The 23,307-nt window shown below is 40.5% G+C and overlaps 1 protein-coding gene and 3 pseudogenes across 1 annotated transcript; 2 read left to right on the forward strand and 2 right to left on the reverse strand.

The window, feature by feature from the left end:
• Positions 1-356: 356 nt before the first annotated feature.
• Positions 357-1,153, forward strand: LOC149263883 (xylan glycosyltransferase MUCI21-like). Its single transcript, XM_089391896.1, has 3 exons — positions 357-379; positions 465-672; positions 941-1,153. Exons 1-3 carry the CDS (start codon positions 357-359, stop codon positions 1,151-1,153), a joined length of 444 nt encoding a protein of 147 aa, XP_089248022.1.
• Positions 1,154-1,998: 845 nt separating this feature from the next.
• LOC149263884 (cytochrome P450 94A2 pseudogene) lies at positions 1,999-3,680 on the reverse strand (annotated as a pseudogene).
• A 14,940-nt stretch (positions 3,681-18,620) lies between these two features.
• Positions 18,621-19,887, forward strand: LOC149263885 (xylan glycosyltransferase MUCI21 pseudogene; annotated as a pseudogene).
• A 779-nt stretch (positions 19,888-20,666) lies between these two features.
• Positions 20,667-22,501, reverse strand: LOC149263886 (cytochrome P450 94A2 pseudogene; annotated as a pseudogene).
• Positions 22,502-23,307: the final 806 nt, after the last annotated feature.

The raw sequence follows: 23,307 nt of genomic DNA on the forward strand, positions 1-23,307 counted from the left end.
CGAATCGTTTTTACAAAAAAATGGAAATTAATGAATTTTTTTCTGGAAAAAGTATAGAAGATTAGCCCAAGGGCGAATATTAGCCCCTAAAAGTTTCCCTGCACGGATTTGAGAGTAAGGTCCTCCAATTGTCCATTTCTTCCTTTGTCTCGTTGCCTTGTTTTATTTCCTCTTCCCACTCTTCTAACAATTTCAAGATTCATGCATCCGTCCCCTCACGGCAAGCCTCCGTCGCTTCAGTGATAAGGTGTTCCACTGACTTCCTGCCCCTGCGCGGTTCCAAAGTGCTCGACTCCCTGTCTTTCCTAGGTGTCAGGCCTCTCCTTCCACGACCACGTCCCCTCGCAGCACAAGCCATGTCCTGCTTGCCAGAGCACTGGTAACAACAACAGTTAGTACCAGGATCGTGTGAAGCAGCTAGATTGTGTGAAGCAGCTAAGCAAGTACCCAAGTTTTTATTTCAGGAAGGATAAGAGAGTCCATTGTTTTCCGGAGATGATAGTGGGAATGACGATACATGGTGAGTTGAGTGTGGATCCATCGCTTATGAACGAAGGTAAGACAATTAGGGACTTTCAGTGGGTTCTCAGCGAGGTGTATGCTCCCAAAAGATTGCCAAATTTGATTAACGAAACCTCTAATGTTCCTCTTCATGGATTAAAGCCCAAATTGGTAATAATATCTAGGTAGAAATCAAGAGTGATGCTAAACCAGAGAGAAATAACGAGATTAGCTCAGAAAATAGGTTTCCATGTGGAAGTGTTAAATCCCAAACGAGCTACAGCGATGGCAGAATTGTTCAGAGCTTTGAATTCATGCGATGTTATGCTGGGTGTCCACAACGCTGCCATGACACACATTTTGTTGATGAAGCATGGTTTTGTGTTTATACATATAGTGCCTTTGGGTACAGACTAGCCTGCTTTTGGGGCCAGACTAGGCTGCTGCTACTTATTATGTACAGCCAGCGATGAAATTGGGACTGGAATATATAGAGTACAAAATTGTTCCAGAGGAAAGCTCTCTATATAGTAGATATGAGAGGAATGACCCTGTTATTAAAGACCCGGACTCCATAAACAGAAAGGGATGGTGGGAGACGAAAAATGTGTATCTGGATGGGCAAAACGTAAGTGTTAGTGAAACTTTTTAAATGGTACCTTGTTAGTTCGTATGCTTGTTCTCTCTCCTGCTCACACAGTGGAGCAAACACGGGAAATTTGCATAAAAATGGAAGAGATTGTACATAGTCGAACATGTTTATTGTGTAATCTAATTTATGTGTGCTAATTTATGTCCGGAAGGTGGCGGACGTTGCAGGTTTCTGGAAGATATGCAGCTCTCTCCTCTGCCTCCTCCTACTTTTCTCTTCGACGGCTGCTCTAACCCTGTATGTCATAGGGGAGTCTATCGCAGAGTGTTTCTTGGGCAAGTTCAAATGGCTGCTCTGACCCCTATATCATAGGGGAGTCTGTTGCAAAACGTTTCTTGGGCAGATTCGATTGAGGTGAGACGAAAGGTGCTATTGATAAAGGAATGAATGATGCAGACAAAAGTTCACCATCCTGTAGGAGGTTTATCGTGCGCTCAGAATCAGGCAGTAATGGCTTAACCATTTCAAAGTCATGGAAGCACAACCATCTTAAGGCCCGAAAATATCTTCAACGCACTGGCAGGAGGATCCTTCCGAGATTAGTATTCTCAACAGCCTAGAACGTTCTTCACTAATGATCCAATGGTGGAAGATTCTTTCATCGTCTAACAATCGATCTAATGGCCCACTAGATTTTTTTCATAGTCTAACAATCGATCTAATAACCCACGATAAGATAGAGTGGCCCACGATGAAACAAAGTAACATGGCGGGAGAGTTCATTTCAGAAAGAAACACCTTACTGCGTAATTACAATGCTTATTTAATCCCTAAATTCACATCCATCCAAAATAATTGCAAAGCTCTACTTGTATATTTAAATATTCATCCAGTTACATGGGCCATCTAAAATAATTACATAGCTCTACTTTATATTTAGATATTCATATCGCTGGAAGATGTTACAGGGCACCTTCCAGTTATCGCTGCCTGACCCCTAATATCCTCCCTGTTTCAGTGACTTCTCACGCTGACAGGCAGTCCATTCTTCATTCGCAAAGTGATGGACAATACATATTTCGAAATATACCTTGTGTCTACCTCCAGAGTGAACCTATGAATGACAGATGCCACAATGGACTTCATCTGTATGAACGCCATCTCTTTTCCCAAACATATGTGAGGCCCGGCATGGAACACAGTAAATTTGTAAGGATTTTCCCCCACAAATTCCCCATCTTTCAACCATCTCTCAGGACTGAAATCCATGAAATCCTCACTCCAAATGCTCTCCATCCTGCTCATTGAATATATATTGTAACTCACAAACCATCCCCGGGGTACAACAGTCGCGTCTGGCAATACATCATCTTCCGCAGTAACCTTTGAATCGACAGGAACAGGAGGCCACAGCCTCATGGACTCACAAAGCGCGGCATGGAGATACTACATGCCCTTCAATTCATCAAAGTTGAAGACAACCCATTCATCTTCGGGCTGTATGGATTTTCTGCTGCCTGTAACGAGCAAAATTTCTCTGCGACTGGCTTCTTGGACATGGGGTCGAGACGAAATCAGCCAGAAAAACCAAGTTAAGGTAGTCGAAGTGGTATCTCTCCCTGCCATCATAAAGCTAACCATCATATCTCTAATGAATAATTCTGATTTCTCACCCGCCATGGCCATCTTCTGCGAACCTTTCTGATCGCACCCTGTATCAAATTGCTCCCAATCAGACAGAGCTGCCGCCATGAATCTTGAAAGCAGGTCTTCCCTCACATGCCCTTCAGAGATCTCACTTCTCCTGGAAAGAATAATGTCCATGGAAAATTCGTTCACTACGTTTATCGCTTCTCTTAACCGCCTCTGAGAACAGATGTCAATCATTCGCTTGATTCTCCACAGAAAGGGAAAAATGGAAAAAAACCTACCAGCGCTAATATCAAGAGCATCGGTTAAAAGCCTCTGCAAATTGGGACCTAGGCAGAGAAGGTTGGAGGCAACCGGGATCGACACCGAACGCAACCTTGCAGATATTGTCGAATGAAAACCTCATCAGAATGTTCTACAAGTCTATGATCTCTCCCCCTTTGCATGCGTTCTTGAGCACCAACATTAGCCGGTTCTTGATTTCCCACTGAACAGCCTCCACTACGAAGTTCCGGAGCGACTTGGTATTGAATTCGTAGCTCGCAGCCTTCCTCTGCATTTTCCACAGCTCCCCATCCGTGTTGAAGATCCCCTTGCCCAGGAAATTGTGGAGAAAGAAACGGAAGCGTTCTCCTTTGGGGTAAGTCTGAAAGTTGGCTCTCAGAATATGCTCCACGTTAGAGGGATTTGCAGTGATAAAGCCTCGATTGCCTCCTGGGCGCTGGACCATACATGCGTGAGAAGGGATTCTGGAAAGAATATCCACTGTCCATTCCAGAACTCTATCCATGTTCTTGAAAAATTCCCACAGAATACCAATTACTGGATATATTACAGGACCTTGGTATGGCCGATTGCTTCGATTTCTTGTGATGAAAAAGAGTAGGAATCCAAATGAGAAGAGGAGAAAGGCAAGCAGAAACTGGTCGATTGCCATGGCAAAAGCTTGTCTGGTTTAGAAAACTTCAATTCGGGTCTGTATAAGTGGAAAGAAGGGCGATCACAGAGACACCATCTATCCCTTCAAAATTCTAGCCAAACAGAAGCATCTTATCTCTATCCCGTCACCTCCTATCACATCGAACAACACTATTGATTTTACTTTTTCATTTCATGTGGTGGGGTGAAACGCTAAACAGCAAAATTAGCCAATTGCTAGACAATTGAACTTTCTTCTTCTGGTGTGGAAGAAGAATTCGGATTATCCAAAGTATTTTTCAAATTTAATTAGGATTATCTACAATATTTTTCAAATTTTGTGGCCGTCTAGACTAATTTACTTTGAAATTTTAAATGTCCATAAAATTTGAAAAATACTATGGATAATCCAAATTCGTAAGCATACCACAGAAGTCTGAAACCTTTCTTCTTCTTTCAAAATCAAAGATAACTACATTAGACACCCTTAAATCGTGGAGAAAGAAAGTGGAGCGTTCTCCCTAGGGGTAATTCTGAAAATTGGTTCTCACAATATGCTCCACGTTTGAGGGATTGGCAGTGAGAATACCTGGGACGCCCCCTGGGCTCTGGACCATAAATGTGTGGGAAGGGATTCTGGAAAAAAGATTCGTTGTCCATTCGAGAACTCTGTCCATGTTCTTGAAAATTTCCAACAAAATTGCTTATTGCTGTCCCAATGTACTTGTTGTTGTCCATGCTTTACGATGTTGTTGCTGTCCATGATTCTTCATGCTTGTCGCTGCCCCATGTTGCAGTTATCCCATGTGTCACCAATCTTGCAGTTGTCCCACTTGCAGTTGTCCCATGTATAAGCTTGTTGTATTTAACTGTTGCATGAAGACATGTAGCATCCAACCATATAGCTGCATCATACATAGAGTTGTACTATGCATCATACCATGTTGCACCCTTTTTACATTATGTTGCATTGCTATCCATCACTATATGTTGATAGCACTATGTTGTACTATGTATACAACTGTCATATGCTATGTTTTCTATGTCACATCATTCATCACATCAGGCTGCACTCCTTTGGAGTATTCATTAGTCCATGTTGACCCAACATGTGGCTCCCACAGGCTGTTACAAGTCTGATCCAAATCTGGTCAATATCCTTGACACAATGCACCTCTAACACTACTTCAAATTTGATTGACACTTTGTTGTTCTTGACTGTTTTGTTTAGGGAACTTGGGCATACTGCTGCAGCCCTAAGTTCCTCTCAACAGTCCTCGAACAACCCTTCAAAAACTACAGACTAGGCAAAGAGAGATGCTCCTCCTCCACCCTGAAGATAAGGACTCAAGACAGCCCTCAAACCTTCCCATGCTAGGTTTGTTGTAGTGGTATGGCATGTGGCCTACCACACAACAATAATGCTGCTCACGACACCGTCCAACAATGATACAAACCATCCGTTAGCCTTTAAACAAGCTAGTGTTCAGCTCCCAAGGCCTCGGCCTAGCACAACAAGCATCACGACTTCCTACAATAGACTTCGGACTTTGTTCGACCCATGAAATAGTACTCCAACCCATGTTTCCCTAGCCTCCCATGCTATGGCCTCAAAACAGAGATCTCCCTTTAGACCCGCGGCTAGGGCTAGGGCTTGAACGCATAGCAATTTAGGGCATATAGTAAACCCTTATAGGACAGCGAGGGATCCTACTTCAATCTCCTTCATGACAGCGGTGAGGGTCTCCCTTTGACTGCATAAAGCCTTCTTTTATTAACTGTGTTAGGGCTTCTTCATTAGGCCAGCGTAGAGCCTTTCTCCATTAGGGTAGTGTTATCCCTTAGGATCTCTTCTCCTAGTAAAACCCAAAGACAAGTAGAGAGGAAGAGATCCCAAGTGTGTGTAGAGATGAATTGAAGGCCACCTCTATTTATACTAAAACGTTGAGCACAAGTGGGGTTTATTTGGTTGTTGGCCGACCTTAACGAATTGTCCCATAACACTAATAAATTCATATCTCCATGAATACTTATCGAAATTAGATGATCTTTAGATCAATCCAGCACCTCTCGATGAGAGGGATCCAAGAAAAATATCAGCTGCCATTAATAAGATGACCCACATGGATTTTGGCCCTAGTTGCCAATTTTAACATATTCCAAGTTCCATAAAAGATCTCCCATGGCAGGCCTGTTGATGCACTGCTCTTCTAAGCACTTTTCGACAGTCTCCCAAAGATGTTTTAGAGAACCAGGGCTAATGGTCCCAACAAGGTGAGAGTCAATGAGTTTTTCAAGCTTGCCCATTTTCTTCCAATGCATTGTCCAATCTGCGATATTGAGTTGTTCTCTCGGTAGAACAAGATTAAGAGTCGGTGTTGCAGACAGAACCTCCATTAACACTACTTCAAAAGAATAAACATTAGATTTCTATATTAGTTGCTACCTTCTGAAGTATTCAGGATCAAGGTACCCAAAATTACCTTTCACTGCAGTACTTCCATGAGTCTGATCAAGAGTGGGTCCAGTCCATCAATGTCCAAAGTCTGCAACCTTTACAAATATTCATGGTTTAGTAATATAATATTATAATATTTTTCAAATAATAAACCTTCTTATTCAAAACTAAATAGAAATAATAACCCTACTTATTCAAAACTTTATTTTTTGATGAGTAGATAAAGTCTGCTTATTCGAAACATTATTTCATGATTAGTAGCCGAGTGTTGGATAAATATAATTTATATGATATTTTTTTATTTCTTATTCTCTACTTACATGGACTTTATGGATGAAATTCATAACCTTTGAAATTGAAATCTTCCCAAAAATTTAGACATTTGAATGGATTCAATTTGTATCTTCTAGTTCTAGTTGATAATCTTATTAGTATCTTCATCTTACGATGAGCCTAATCAGCCACATTACATTACATGAATATTATATCATTAATTTCAGACATTTATTTCAAAGTTTCTGAATATAAAAATTGAGTTAATTTTTTTAATTATTTCATTAAAATAATATATTAAAAATAAATAAATTATTATTATTTAAAAATTTATAATATAGTTTTACATTTAAAAAAGTATATTTTTTTGTTAAGCTTGGCAGGACCTTTCCATTTTCTATTAAACATAAGCAATTTTACACCACACAGATTGACCAAGTAGCCTCAACTTGCCCGGAAGGGAAACCAAGTCTGCCAACCACCTGTCTGCGTTGTAAGCCATCCAAAAACAATAAAGTCTTAATCTCTCAAGCCAAGCTAGATATGTCTCAGTTTTGTGTCCGTACACTACATAACTATCAAAATTGATATTTGCAGTGTTTGTGATGGAAAATTCTTTAATACATGATGTTGCCTATTGATGCCCATTGATCTTAATACTGCTCATGGAGGATCCAAGGATTGAATACATATGTAATAGAAATCGTGGAACCGAGGAGGAAAGATATCGGAAGCCATCAGAAGAGAAAGAGAAAGTGTAAAGAAGAGAAGCCATGAAACCAAAGAATAAGAGGAAGAGTTCATCAAAAGCCATCAAGGAAGTAGGTTATCGCATATGCCCAAGGGTAAGTGTTATCGGAAGAACAAAGAGCAACATCGATATCAGAGGAGCATAAATAGAGTTATCGAAAGTCACAGGAAGATAAGACACATGAGCAACATCTATCGGAAGAGTGAAGAGAAGTCACAGGAGCAAGAACCCAAGAATAGAACTATGTAATAACACCACATCAGAGAATTTATATCGGAGGAAATTTATCGGTGGTTCTGTTATATTAAGTTATGTAAACACTGCTCAAACCCTCGATTGCAATATAATGGAGTCAAGAAATTAACAACGAAGATCAAACCCAAGTGCTTGCGAAAGAAGAATGGTGGAGGAATAGATCTGGATCGTCAGAGCAACAGATCTGTTAGATCGATTGTGATTAGCAACTACAGGGGTAGGAAAGTACGGATTTCCTTGATCGTGGCTGAAGTCCCGCACTCAATCCTAGCAGTCGATCTCATATTCAACTCTTAGATCACAGTCAACTGCGGGGATTAAGGCCATTTTAATCTCTGTACCAGTCGAAGTCCCGCAAACCATAGATTTTGATATAATACGTGGACCAGATAGCTCCATTAGAACATATCTTTATGTAGTATCGCGTCCAGATATCGGGGAAGTTACAAAAATCACAAAGGGTTGTCACCTCGGACCGCCGATTGCGATAAACCCCCGAACCACCAACTAGGATAGCATTGCGGACCCACTGCACCATTATAGCATGACTTAATAAAATATCGCATCCGTGGTAATCGCAAGTCTCAAAGGGATGTCAAACCACTGATTGTGATAGAGGTGTGGACCCGACAAACTTATTGAAAACGGTTTATTAAATATCGCATCCGCTATGGGGTGATATGTGAATATCGATGATATTGAATGTTGCGATTGTGGTATCTCATGAAGTTGCGATTGCGGGATTAAAGTTATGACGTGTGGGTACATCTCTTAATGTGGATTTTCATAAAGTTGCAATTGCGGGAGTCTTATGAATTTACGATTGCGATAAAGTGGTGGACCCAACGGGTTTATCAAAATAGTTTAATATAATATTGCATCCAGTAGGGGCAATTGACCATCGGCCATGTTATGGGCACGACTTGTAAAATACCTCTGAAAGTTGCGATTGCGATTGAGGTAGTGACGGGGCATGTGGGACCCCCCTGTGGGTACAGCCTTTCTTATATGGTTTTCGTGCATAATCAAGTCTATGGATGAAAGACTCTCCGATATAATTTTAATATGAGAACTAATAAGTCAGCCTCTCCTCCCAATGAATGTGTCTTATTATTATTGGCAAAACTCACATATGTACAAGTTGAAACGCTTCACTTCAGGTAATTAATCTTGGGCATCTAACAAAGAGAAGAAGTAACAGTTCACAACTTGTGAACTTGAAGAGACAGAGGAAGCTAAAGATCAAGAAGTCGAAAGGTCGAGTGAGCGAAAAAGGAAGCCAAAGGTCGAGCGAACAAAAGTGGAAGTTGAAGGTCGAGTGAGAGAAGAAGGAAGTCGAAAGGTCCAGCGGAAGAAGAAGGAAGCCAAAAGGTCCAGCGAAAGAAGAAGGAAGCCAAAGGTCAAAAATTCTGTTGATTGGGTTATTTATTGAAAATCTCAGACTTGTGTTTGATAGTGATTGAGATAACAATTCAAAAGGACACCTCTGCGGATCTAAGAAGATTATCTGAGTATGAACAAGGTTGTTTTTAATTGAACGCACAATATGAAACTACGACAGTCACTCCTCTAAAGCAGTCACTTGTAAAGCAGTTACTCCTGAAGCAGTCACTCCTGAAGCATTTACCGTGATAGTGAGAACAGAGGCTTGAAACAAAGAGTTGTTTTTGTGCAGAGCTTAGTGCAGTTCATTGTAGACACATTGAAGTTGTGTGAAGACTATTGTAGATCATGATGGCTATTTGAAATCATCATGAGGTAACATTGCAGACTCTGTTTGGGAAATATGAAGAATTGTGAAGATTCCTTCATATGAAGATAGGTTGTCATTGATAGAGCAGTGAAGCTGTAGATTTACAGAACACACTGAAGGAGATTTTGAGAGCAATGTAATACAATCAAAACATTTCTTGACAAGATAGGGTCGGAGCCCTTGGGGTTGGTGCCTCAAAATTGGAAGGATTGGTGTCCTTGGATTGCTGCTCCTAAATCCAAGGTTGGGGCCTTGACAAGATAGGGTCAGAGCCCTTGGGGTTGGTGCCTAAGAATTGGAAGTATTGGTGTCCTTGGAGCTGGTGCTCCTAAATCCAAGATTGGTGCCTTGATAAGATAGGGTTGGAGCCCTTGGGGTTGGTGCCTCGGAATGGGAAGGATTGGTTTCCTTGGAGTTGGTGTTCCTAAACATAAGGTTGGTGCCTTGAGAAGATAGGGTTGGTGCCCTAGAAGTTGGAGCTTCACAAAAGACCAAGTTAGTGCTTGGCAACAAGTTGCAACTTTATATATATTGTACCTGATTTATTGTAAATATTATATTAATAAAAGCATTTATTCCTATTGTTCATTTTGTGTTCTAAATATAAATGATTTAACTGGTAAAAATAACAATTGAAAAGGAATACTGATTCACCCCCCCCCTGCCCCCCTCAATATTTCCAATAATTGGTATTAGAGTTAGTACCTTCACTCAAAGCCTAATAGCTTGAAGGTTGATCATTAGAACACAAATGGCGAATCCAAGGAAGAAAGTCTCCAATCCTCCTAAAGATGTGTCTCCCTCTACCACTGAAATAGAAGTCAATCAATTTGTGAAGGCTCCATGGTTCAATGGAAACTTTGATATATGGGAGGAAAGAATGAGGAATTTCTTAAAGACTCAAGGCATTGAAGTCTGGAAATTGTGATTGTTGATAGCATGATGGATGGAGAATCCAAGGCATACAATGCAAAAGCAATGAAGGAAATCTTGAATGGGCTACCAGATTCTATAAAGGCCAATTTGGAAAATGTTCGTCAGCAAAGGATATATGGGATAAACGTCATGACCTTCACTCAAAAGGAGCATTGACCATGACCACTAGTCAAGAAGATGATGGAAAGCAAGAAGGAAATCTAGAGCCCATCAAGGAAGCTGAAGATAATAGTGATGCCACCAACTCTAAAGAACACCTAGAAGATGAAGAGAATGAAAAATATTTTGAAGAAGATCTCCTCACTAAACTTATGGCTGCCATGGAAGAGATTATCAATTTGAAAAAGGAAAACAAAGAACTTAATAAGAAAGCACTTGCCGGTGACCAAGACCAAACAAGGAAGAAATTTGACCTTGTCAAGCTTCAAGTACAAGAAAGGGATGAAGAGCTTTCCAAGCTTAAGAAGGAATTTCATCAAAGCAAAAGAAAACATCATGAAAAAGTCATATCGATGACAAATCAATTGGATAACGCAAGGAAACGGGAAGATGCCTTGTCAAACCACCTTGAACAAAGGCACAAAAGCTTGAACAAACTTGAAGCAGAGATTGGTCAATACAAGGAAGAGGTCTCCTCCCTTAGATCTCAACTAGAAGAAGCAAGGAAACAAACACAAGGATCTGAGAAGCAAATGAAAACTTTGGCATTCATAGAAGGACAGCTTGATGAAGTAGAAAAGAAGAGAAACACCATGATATGCCAACTACAAGAAAAGGATGAAGAAATATTCAAACTAAAATCCGACCTCAACCTTCTCAAGGCCAGAACATGTAAAAATACAAGGATCATGGAGGAAATGGAGAGCAGTATAGCTAAGGAAAATGAAGAAATATTTAGAATGAAATCAGATATCATCTCTCTTAAAATAGAAGCAAATGAAGCAACTTGTATCAAGGAAGAGATTGAGAAACAACTTGCTAAGAAGAATAAAGACTACAAAAGATTGGAAGAAGAAATTGTCTCCCTCAAGAAAAAGGTTGAAGGGATGGACAAATTTTTGAAGAACTCCCAAGCCTTGGATGACATGCTCAACCATCAAAGATCTCCATTTGATAAATCAAGTCTCGGGTATGTAGGTGAATCCTCAAGCAAGAATGGTATTGCTTCAAACAACAAGGATATGAAAAAGTCAGAAAGAAATGTTGATGCTCCCAGTTTCAGCAAAGGTAAAGATAAGAGTCAAGGCAACAATGAATGAAGTCTTGTTCCAAGAAGAAATGTAGATGATGTCAAGGATGCGAGAAGCAATGGTTATCATCAAAGGATCTCAAGGCAGAAAGACTTCAGAAGTACATCAAGGAAATCTCCATCTCCCAGGTACCAAAGTTTATTTCTTGGTTATTGTTATTCTTGTACAAACTTTGGACACATGGAAAAAGATTGTAGGGCATACCACAAAGATAGACACTATGGTCCTTGACAATCTCCGAGAAGCAATTCCACAGCAAGAAATCATGCATTCTTATTCATGAACAACATAGAATGCTTCAAATGTCATAACATTGGTCATATGGCACGTGAGTGTAACTTGACTTGGGCTCCTACACAAGCTAGAACCATGCAAAAGAAGAAAGTTACACAAGTATGGAGAAGGAAGCAAATACAATCTGAAAATCTCCTGAACTCTCCAGCCAACAACACATGTTGTTGACTTGATGAAGATATCCTTGATATTCCGAGTATTTGATGATGTGATTCTGCCAAAAGGAGACCATGCATATAGTTAGGGGGAGCTTGTTATTCTTGATCATTATTGCAAAAGCTATCCGTGGAAGGGTCCTTATGGAATCCTTGATGAGCTATATTAACAATCATTCTTTGATAAAGATCGTTTCTCAGGGGCACTACATTGAAGAACATGATCTTGTAACCATTCTTTAGACTATTGTTTAAGATGTTTTCCACTTGATCACTAAGGATAAATTGGAGTAGCAGAGAAGGCCATCCAATGCTAGAGAAATAGGGAAAATAACTATGTTGTTGGTATTACAAAAGTTGAATGTCTCGACTCAGGGATATGATGTGAGAACAGGTAAATCAAGGACAGTAATAGAGGCAACCTTCAAACAAACAGACACATTTGGGAATGGAGCTTGAAGCAAGAGCAGTTGGAAGAATCTAGCATAATTGAAACATTGCAGAAAGTTGTCAACCAGTAAAATGAATTCAAAAGACAGTCACAGACTGTATGTCAAATCTGCTAGTAGAAATAACTTGCAGAAACTTTTACTAGAACAAAAAGAAAAATGGCTCATCAAAATTACTATAGAAAGAAGATGTTGCATGATAGGGGGAGCAGTTCGACAGGGGGAGTTCTTGTGCACCTTTTTTCCATTGATGTCAAAGGGGGAGAGAAGAAGAATATTGCCATCAATGACAAAGGGGGAGATTGTTAATCTAGGTTGACATTGATGCCAATATAGTAGTGTTTGTGATGGCAAATTCTTTAATACATGATGTTGTCTATTGATGCCCATTGATCTTAATACTGCTCATGGAGGATCCAAGGATTGAATACAGACGTAATAGAAATAGTGGAACCGGGGAGGAAATATATCAGAAGCCATCAGAAGAGAAAGAGAAGGAGTAAAGAGGAGAAGCCATGAAGCCAAAGAATAAGAGGAAGAGTTCATCAGAAGCCATCGAGGAAGCATGTTATTGCATATGCCCAAGGGTAAGTGTTATCGTAAGAACAAAGAGCAACAACGATATCAGAGGAGCATAAACAGAGTTATTGGAGGTCACAGGAAGATAAGCCATAGGAGCAACAACTATCAGAAGAGCGAAAGAGTGAAGAGAAGTCACAGGAGCAAGAACCCAAGAATAAAACCATGTAATAACACCGCATCAGAGAATTTATATCGGAGGAACTTTATCGGCGGTTCTATTATATTAAGTTATGTAAACACTTCTCAAACCCTCGATTGCAATATAATGGAGTCAAGAAATGAATGGCGGAGATCAAACCCAAGTGCTTGCGGAAGAAGAATGGCGGAGGAATAGATCTGGATCGTTTGTCTATTAGATCGACGGTGATTAGCAACTGCGGGGGTAGGAAAGTATGGATTTCCTTGATCGTGGCTGAAGTCTCGCACTCAATCCTAGCCGTCGATCTCATATTCAACTCTTAGATCACAGTCAACTGCGGGGGTTAAGGCCATTTTAATCCATGTGCCAGTCGAAGTCCCGCAAACCATAGATTGCAATATAATATGCAGACCCGATAGCTCCATTAGAACATACCTTTATGTAGTATCGTGTCCAGATATCAGGGAAGTTACAAAAATCACAAAGGGTTGTCACCCCGAATCGTCGATTGCGATAAACCCCCGAACCGCCGACTAGGATAACATTGCGGACCCACTGCACCATTATAGCATGACTTAATAAAAAATCACATCCGTAGTAATCGCAAGTTTCAAACGAATGTCAAACCCCATATTGCGATAGAGGTGTGGATCCGGTGGACTTATTAAAAATGGTTTATTAAATATTGCATCTGCTACGGGGTGATATGTGAATATCGGTCGTTGTGATTGCGGGATTCTCATGAAGTTGCGATTGCGGGATTAAAGTCATGACGTGTGGGGACCTCTATTAATGTGGATTTTCATAAAGTTGCAATTGTGGGAGTCTTATGAAATTACGATTGCGATAAAGTAGTGGACCCAACAGGTTTATCAAAATAGTTTAATATAATATCGCATCCAATAGGGGCAATCGGCCATCAGCCATGTTATGGGCACGACTTGCAAAAGACCTCTGAAAGTTTCGATTGCGATTGAGGTAGTGACGTGGCATGTGGGACCTCCTTGTGGGTATAGCCTCTCTTATATGGTTTTCGTGAATAATCAAGTCTATGGATGAAAGACTCTTCGATATAATTTGCGAACTCATAAGTCGGCCTCTCCTCCCAATGAACGTGTCTTTTGGTTATTGGCAAAACTCACATATATACAAGTTGAAACGCTTCACTTCAGGTAATTGATCTCAGGCAACTAACAGAGAGAAGAAGTAATAGTTCACAACTTGTGAACTTGAAGAGACAAAGGAAGCCGAAGATTGAGAAGTCGAAAGGTCGAGCAAGCGAAAAAGGAAGCCGAAAGGTCCAGCGAACAAAAATGGAAGCCGAAGGTCGAGCGAGCGAAGAAGGAAGCCGAAAGGTCCAGCGGAAGAAGAAGGAAGCCAAAGGTCGAGCAAACAAAGAAGGAAGCCGAAAGGTCCTGCGAAAGAAGAAGGAAGCTGAAGGTCGAACATTCTGTTGACTAGGTTATTTATTGAAAAGCTTGGACCTGTGTTTGATAATGATTGAGATAAAAATTCAAAAGGACGCCTCTGCGGATCTAAGAAGATTATCTTAGTATCAACAGGGTTGTTTTTAATTGAATGCAAAATATGAAACTGCGACAATCACTCTTCTAAAGAATTCACTCCTGAAGCGGTCACTCCTGAAGCATTTACCGTGACAGTGAGAACAGAGGCTTGAAACAGAGAGTTGTTTTTATGCAGAGCTTAGTGCGATTCATTGTAGACACATTGAAGTTGTGTGAAGACTATTGTAGATCATGATGGCTATTTGAAATAATCATGAGGTAACTTTGCAGACTCTGTCTAGGCAATATGAAGAATTGTGAAGACTCCTTCATATGAAGACAGGTTGTCATTGATGGAGCAGTGAAGTTGTAGATTTACAGAACACTGTGAAGAAGATTTTGAAAGCAGTGTAATATAATCAAAATATTTCTTAACAAGATAGGGTCGGAGCCCTTGGGGTTGGTGCCTCAGAATTGGAAGGATTGGTGTCCTTAGAGTTGGTGCTCCTAAATCCAAGGTTGGTTCCTTGACAAGATAGGGTCAGAGCCCTTAGGGTTGGTGCCTCAGAATTGGAAGGATTGGTGTCCTTGGAGTTGGTGCTCCTAAATCCAAGGTTGGTGCCTTGACAAGATAGGGTCGGAGCCCTTGGGGTTGGTGCCTCAGAATTGGAAGGATTGGAGTTGGTGCTCCTAAACACAAGGTTGGTGCCTTGAGAAGATAGGGTTGGTGTCCTAAAGGTTGGAGCCTCACAAAAGACCATGTTGGTGCTTGGCAACAGGTTGGAGCCTTATATATATTGTACCTGATTTATTGTAAGGATTATATTAATAAAATCATTTATTCCTATTGTTCATTTTGTGTTCTAAATAGAAATGATTTAACTGGTAAAAATAACAATTGAAAAGGAATATTGATTCACACCCCCCCACCTCAGTATTTCCAACAAAACTTGGCAAGATCATTCCATTTTCTATTAAACATAAGCAAGTTTACACCACACAGATTGACGAGGTAGCCTCAACTTGCCCCGAAGGGAAACCAAGTTTGCTACACTTGTCTGCATTGTAAGCCATCCAAAAAAAATAAAGTATTAATCTCTCAAGCCATGTTAGATATGTCTCAAATTTGTGTCCATACACTACATAACTATCTGTACTGATATTTGCAACACAAAAGTTAAAAGCTATCCGCATAAAACAAAAGTATGCATGGGTAAGAGTCTATTCCTTCTGTTCCTCTAAGGCAGATTCAACAGGTGTCGGATCCTTGGCGGATGCCCCTGACATGTCATTCAGCTCCAGTATGCAAGGGATGTGGACGTCAATTCTATCCAACCTGATATCTTGTTTATGTAGTTGGAAGAGGATTTAATGCAAATCCTGCTTATAGCTCGCCATTCCCTGGAGTGTCACTACCATTCCCATGGAAATATATTCCATTGCCTTGCCTAATAAACTCTTCATTAACCAGTAAAGGTACAAAGTTTGCTTAAACTGCGTGATTCATCCTCGAGTGTTGCTCGGATTCAGGGAAAAGTTTAAGGATGGAAATTTATCTTAAAGTTTAGAAACCTTGGCGAATCCCACTAGTCCATAATATGAAATCTATAAAATGTTTGGAGATATTTCTGTAAAAATATTCAAATTTATAATATTTTTATATAGTCTATATATATATTTTTGGCAATTTTTAGGGTAAAATAATTTCATTCCATAAAATTTTGGCGAATCATTTTTACAAAAAAATGGAAATTAATCAATCTTTTTTCTGGAAAAAGTAAAGAAAATTAGCCCATGGGCGAATATTAGCCCCTAAATGTTTCCCTGCATGGATTTGAGACTAAGGTCCTCCAATTGCCCATTTCTTCCTTTGTCTCGTTGCCTTGTTTTATTTCCTCCTCCCACTCTTCTAACAATTTCCAGATTCCTGCATCCATCCCCTCACGGCAAGCCTCTGTCGCTTCAGTGATAAGGTGTTCTACTGACTTCCTGCCTCTGCGCGGTTCTAAAGTGCTCGACTCCTTGTCTTTCCTAAGTGTCGGGCCTCTCCTTCCACGACCACGTCCCCTCACAGCACGAGCCGTGACCTGCTTGCCAGAGCACTGGTAATAACAACAATTAGTTAAATTGAAACACAACATTGTAGTTATGCGCCACCCCCTAGTGACTATGTTCTGAATTTCTTTTCCATCGTTATGCACCATCCCCTGCTTCTCCTCTCCGCCTTCTCTCACGGTTTCCGAGCTGGGGTGGTCCTGAGACCGTAGCCTACAATGGGGAGGTCCATAGACCAAACCCCCCATCGCACCCTTTTTCCAATCCCCATTACTAGCGTTCGCATGCAGATCAGCCGACCCTTTCCTAAGCCATTCTCGTAGACCCCTCTTTCTTCTTATAGTTTGTGCGGAGCAGTTCAGGTCCCTTTCCCCCTCTGCCCAGGGATTAGTGGCGCTGCCCCTCAGTTCCACCCAATTGCGTTTCCACTCTGATTTTCTGGCCTTGCCATTGGTCTGATAGGAATTCCGATTAACCCAACACTTTCTTTGCATGCAGCGAGAGTGGTTGCGCCCCAAGCCTCCTACCAACTGCTTCCCCCTGCCCCCTTTTACCATCTCATGTCCCTCATACACTCTCTTGCTACAGTTAACCTCACCCCAAGCATTGTTTAAGGAGCACGGTGCATCCAAACCTATCATCATGCAATTTTCCCCTCGACGGTCATAGACGTTACCCGTCTGGCAGAGGGTATGGATACAAACCCAGGCAATTGCCAGTAATTGCCTTCCCCATTGCCACTAGCAATTTTCTATCCCCCAAGCCCTCTTTCTATTTACCCTCCTCTCCCCCCAGCAAAACCCCAACCATAACATAATTATAATGGTGGAGCAAAGTCGAATTACATACCCAGGATCAACAGGCATTTGTCGTTGAGTTTGGCATCTTTGGTTTCGTCGTCCTCCCGCTTCACTGCGATACCACCTTTCTCCACATGCTGACCCTCCAACACTGAACACCTGCTTCACTTGCTAGCCTATATGCCTTGCCTTACCTCCTATCCTGCCACCTTTCCCACCTCCCCAGCTTGCATTCATGCCAAGGGTCCACGCATCCACTGCCTTAAGCATGTGGGGGGCTGCGGTACTAATTGCCAGAGTACTGATCATTACTACAACCAGTTTATCCCAACTGTCGACCCGCATCCTGATCAGGGCTACATTTAAAAATATATTATTGAAATGAAAAATACAATATTACTCAAAATTATTAATTATATTTCCTCAAATTCAAAAATCCAAATACTAAATGTAAAACTTAAATTATCATTTAGGTCATAAAACTTCTATAGCCCGCCCTAACCCAACTAATCCCCGCAACTAATGAATATTCAATCTAGGGAAACATCTCAGGAGTCCCACCAAGACCAAGACCATGTGATTAGGTTAGGCAACCCCTTCCCCTCAAAATGATAGTGTTAGTCTCGTTGAGGGTTGGTGGTGGTATTGTACCATAAAAATGTAGATTCCCTAACTCGTTGAAAGTGATGGTGGTTACCAAATCTAAACTATATATATATATATATATATAATCAAGTGTAATATTTATATTAACATTTGATAAATATAAATTATTGTTTGAATACTTGAAAATTATTTAAAAAATAATAATCTCATTTGTATTTTTTAGTTCATATTATAATGAGTTCAATATATATAGCATTGCACATATTATAAATAATTAATTTAAAATTTATTTATTTATTAATAAAAATAATTTAATATTGAATAAAATAATAAACTAAAATTCCACGAAGTTTGGTTAGGCTTGCAACAGAGACCTACAGCAACTAAAGGGATGAATCCATGGTTAATTTTTGTTATTAGAGTTCTCGACCTTGTATATCATAAAGTGGTGGAAGAGAAACATTTTCAAAATGAAAAAAAAGTCTAATTCATCTCTTAGGCTTCCTAGTTTATATTGCATTTGCAAATTCATTAACCCTGTAATGAAAAGAGAGAAACCTGCTTTGATGGTGACCATGAAATAAAACAAAATGAATTTGGAAACCTGCTTTGATGGTGACCATGAAATAAAACAAAATGAATTTGGTAGTTCATTCAGTCTTTTATTAAATGAAATGAAATGAGACGAGAGCCTATAGATGTATATAACCATAAGCTCCTCTATAAGGAAACCTACAATTTGTGTAGGAGGAGTAATAAAACTTAGGAGAAATACCAGAGAGATTTTGTGCTGTGATAGTTCACACTTTCACACAGATGTGCGTACTCACTCTCAATCTTCCTCTGTTTTCCTTTACTCATAATAATCGAATGACTAGAGAGGAGAAAATCAGGGCATATACACGCAAATGGGAGAGCAGTATCATGAGCACGAATGACGAAGTCCCTCTTAAAATAGTGAGTCAGACCGATGAGAATGGGCACGAACAGCTCCGAAATTCCTGCCAAGTGCAGCACTCGGTGCCTGCACTGGTTTTTCTCCTCTGGAGGATACACAGGAAATGTTTACCATGAGTTCAACGATGGTTTATTGCCTCTCTATTTAACTTCACAACATCTCCAAGGCGAAGTTGTTTTCAACATTCTCGAATGGATACCAAGAGTGGTGAATGATGAAATACCAGGATCGTGTGAAGCAGCTGAGCAAGTACCCAGGTTTTTATTTCAGGAAGGATAAGAGAGTCCATTGTTTTCCGGAGATGATAGTGGGAATGACGATACATGGCGAGTTGAGTGTGGATCCATCGCTCATGAACGAAGGTAAGACAATTAGGGACTTTCATTGGCTTCTCAGCAAGGTGTATGCTCCCAAAAGATTGTCAAATTTGATTAACGAAACCTCTAATGTTCCTCTTCATGGATTAAAGCCCAAATTGGTAATAATATCTAGGCAGAAATCAAGAGTGATGCTGAACTAGAAAGAAATAACGAGATTAGCTCAGAAAATAGGTTTCCATGTGGAAGTGTTAAATCCCAAACGAGCTACAGCGATGAGCGATGGCAGAGTAGTTCAGAGCTTTGAATTCATGCGATGTTATGCTGGGTGTCCATGACGCTGCCATGACACACATTTTGTTGATGAAGCCTGGTTCTGTGTTTATACATATAGTGCCTTTGGGTACAGACTAGGCTGCTGCTACTTATTATGGACAGCCAGCGATGAAATTGGGACTGGAATATATAGAGTACAACATTGTTCCAGAGGAAAGCTCTCTGTATAGTAGATATGAGAGGAATGATCCTGTTCTTAGAGACCCGGACTCCATAAACAGAAAGGGATGGTGGGAGACGAAAAATGTGTATCTGGATGGGCAAAACGTAAGTGTCAGTGAAACTTTTTAAATGGTACCTTGTTAGTTCGTATGCCTGTTCTCTCTCCTGCTCACACAGTGGAGCAAACACGGAAAATTTGCATAAGAATGGAAGGGATTGCACAGGGATTGCACATAGTCGAACATGTTTATTGTGTAATCTAATTTATGTCCGGAAGGTGGCGGACGTTGCAGGTTTCTGGAAGATATGCGGCTCTCTCCTCTGCCTCCTACTTTTCTCTTCGATGGCTGCTCTAACCCTGTATGTCATAGGGGAGTCTGTTGCAGAGCGTTTCTTGGGCAAGTTCAAATGGCTGCTCTGACCCCTATATCCTAGGGGAGTCTGTTGCACAGCGTTTCTTGGGCAGGTTCGATTGAGGTGAGACGGAAGGTGCTACTGAGAAAGGACTGAATGATGCAGACAAAAGTTCACCATCCTGTAGGAGGTTTATCGTGCGCTCAGAATCAGGCATTAATGGCTTAACCGTTTCAAAGTCATGGAAGCACAACCATCTTAAGGCCCGAAAATATCTTCAACGCACTGGCAGGAGGATTCTTCCGAGATTAGTATTCTCAACAGCCTAGAACGTTCTTCACTGATGATCCAATGGTGGAAGATTTTTTCATCGTATAACAATCGATCTAATGGCCCACTAGATTTTTTCACCGTCTAACAGTCGATCTAATAGCCCACGATAAGACAGAGTGGCCCACGATGAAACAGAGTAACATGGAGGGAGAGTTCATTTCAGAAAGAAACACATTACTGCTTAATTACGATGCTTATTTAATCCCTCAATTCACATCCATCCAAAATACCTTACTACTTAATTACAATGCTTATTTAATCCCTAAATTCACATCCATCCAAAATAATTACAAAGCTCTACTTGTATATTTAAATATTCATACAGTTACAGGGACCATCTAAAATAATTACAAAGCTGTACTTTATATTTAAATATTCATATAGCTGGAAGATGTTACAGGGCACCTTCCAGTTATCGCTGCCTGACCCCTGATATCGTCCCTGTTTCAGTGACTTCTCACACTGACAGGCAGTCCATTCTTCATTCGCAAAGTGATGGACAATACATATTTCGGAATGTACCCGGTGTCTACCTCCAGACTGAACCTATGAATGACAGATGCCACAATGGACTTCATCTGTATGAACGCCATCTCTTTTCCCAAACATATGCGAGGCCCGGCTTGGAACACAGTAAATTTGTAAGGATTTTCCCCCACAAATTCCCCATCTTTCAGCCATCTCTCGGGTCTGAAATCCATGAAATCCTCACCCCAAATGCTCTCCATCCTGCCCATTGAATATATATTGTAACTCACAAACCATCCCTGGGGTACAACAGTCCCGTCCGGCAATACATCATCTTCCGCAGCAACCTTTGTATCGACAGGCACGGGAGGCCACAGCCTCATGGACTCACAGAGCGCGGCATGGAGATACCGCATGCCCTTCAGTTCATCAAAGTCGAAGACAACCCATTCATCTTCGGGCTGTATGGAATTTCTGTTGCCTGTAACGAGCAAAATTTCTCTGCGAATGGCTTCCTGGACATGGGGTCGAGACGAAATCAGCCAGAAAAACCAAGTTAAGGCAGTCGAAGTGGTATCCCTCCCTGCCATTATAAAACTAACCATCATATCTCTGATGAATAATTCCGATTTTTCGCCCGCCATTGCCATCTTCTGCGAACCTTTCTGATCGCATTCTGTCTCAAATAGCTCCCAATCAGACAGAGCTGCCGCCATGAATCTTGAAAGCAAGTCTTCCCTCAGATGCCCTTCAGAGATCTCACTTCTCCTGGAACGAATAATGTCCATGGCAAATTCGTTCACTACATTTATGGCTTCTCTTAACCGCCTCTCAGAACCGATGTCAAGCTTTCGCTTGATTCTCCACAGAAAGGGGAAAATGGAAAAAAACCTGCCAGCGCTAATATCAAGAGCATCGTTAAAAGCCTCTGCAAATTGGGACCTGGGCAGAGAAGGGTGGAGGCAACCGGGATCGACACCGAACGCCACCTTGCAGATATTGTCGAATGCAAACCTCATCAGAACGTCCTGCAAGTCTATGATCTCTCCCCCTTCGCATGCGCTCTTGAGCACCACCATTAGCCGGTTCTTGATTTCCCACTGAACAGCCTCCACCACGAAGTTCCGGAGCGACTTGGTATTGAATTCGTAGCTCGCAGCCTTCCTCTGCATTTTCCACAGCTCCCCATCAGTGTTGAAGATCCCCTTGCCCAGGAAATCGTGGAGAAAGAAACTGAAGCGTTCTCCCTTGGGGTAATTCTGAAAATTGGCTCTCAGAATATGCTCCACGTTAGAGGGATTCGCAGTGATAAAGCCTCTGACGCCTCCTGGGCGCTGGACCATACATGTGTGGGAAGGGATTCTGGAAAGAATATCCACTGTCCATTCCAGAACCCTGTCCCTGTTCTTGGAAAATTCCCACAGAATACCAATTACAGGATATATTACAGGACCTTGATATGGCCGATTGCTCCGATTTCTTGTAATGAAAAAGAGTAGGAAGCCAAATGAGAAGAGAAGAAAGGCAAGCAGAAACTGGTCGATTGCCATGGCAAAGCCTTGTCTGGTTTAGAAAACTTCAATTCGGGTCTGTATGGGTGGAAAGAAGGGCGATCACAGAGACACCATCTGTCCCTTCAAAATTGTAGCCAAACAGAAGCCGTATGCATCTTTATCTCTATCCCGTGACCTCCTATCACATCGAGCAGTACTATTGATTTTACTTTTTCATTTCATGTGGTGGGGTGAAACGCTAGGAAGCGTACACGTTGTTTATAGACAGCAAAATTAGCCAATTGCTAGACAATTGAAATTTTTTCTTCTGGTGTGGAAGAAGAATTCGTATTATCTACAATATTTTTCAAATTATGTGGCTGTCTAGACTAATTTACTTTGAAATTTTAAATGTCCATAAAATTTGAGAAATTTTAAATGTCCATAAAATTTGAAAAATACTATCGATTATTCAAATGCGGAAGCATACCACAGAAGTCTGAAACTTTTGAAAGAAACAGAAGTCTGAAACTTTTTTTCTTTCTTTCAAGATCTAAAATATTTAAAATTATAAATTTTGATAGTTTTTATTTGGATTTACAAAAATGTCCATAAAATTTGAGAAATTTTAAATGTCCATAAAATTTGAAAAATACTATCGATTATTCAAATGCTGAATCATACCACAGAAATCTGAAACTTTTTTTCTTCTTTCAAGATCTAAAATACTTAAAATTATAAATTTTGATAATTTTTATTTGGATTTACAAAAAATTTTATCAAATTTTTTCAAAATATAACTAGAATTTTCATAATTCTCAAGAAAAAAAAAGAAGGAAAAAACATAATTTTTAAACTATAGCTTATCCAAAATACCAAATATCAAGATGGTTAGTTTCATTTCCTATTACTTATTAAATAATATTTTATTCTTATTTAATTAACAAAATGAATAGTGACTCAA

The sequence above is a fragment of the Pinus tabuliformis genome, chromosome 6 (genome assembly GCF_031772625.1).
Source record: "Pinus tabuliformis cultivar Carrire ecotype Pingquan chromosome 6, CPIR1, whole genome shotgun sequence".
Classification (NCBI taxonomy): Eukaryota; Viridiplantae; Streptophyta; class Pinopsida; order Pinales; family Pinaceae; genus Pinus; species Pinus tabuliformis.

Bases quoted from the DNA above. Each gene is read 5' to 3' on its own strand.
- LOC149263883 (XM_089391896.1), top strand. From the start codon at position 357: ATGTCCTGCTTGCCAGAGCACTG. The intron at 380-464 runs GTAACAACAACA...TTTTTATTTCAG, and splicing joins TCCTGCTTGCCAGAGCACTG to GAAGGATAAGAGAGTCCATT. The intron at 673-940 runs GTAATAATATCT...GGGCCAGACTAG, and splicing joins ATGGATTAAAGCCCAAATTG to GCTGCTGCTACTTATTATGT.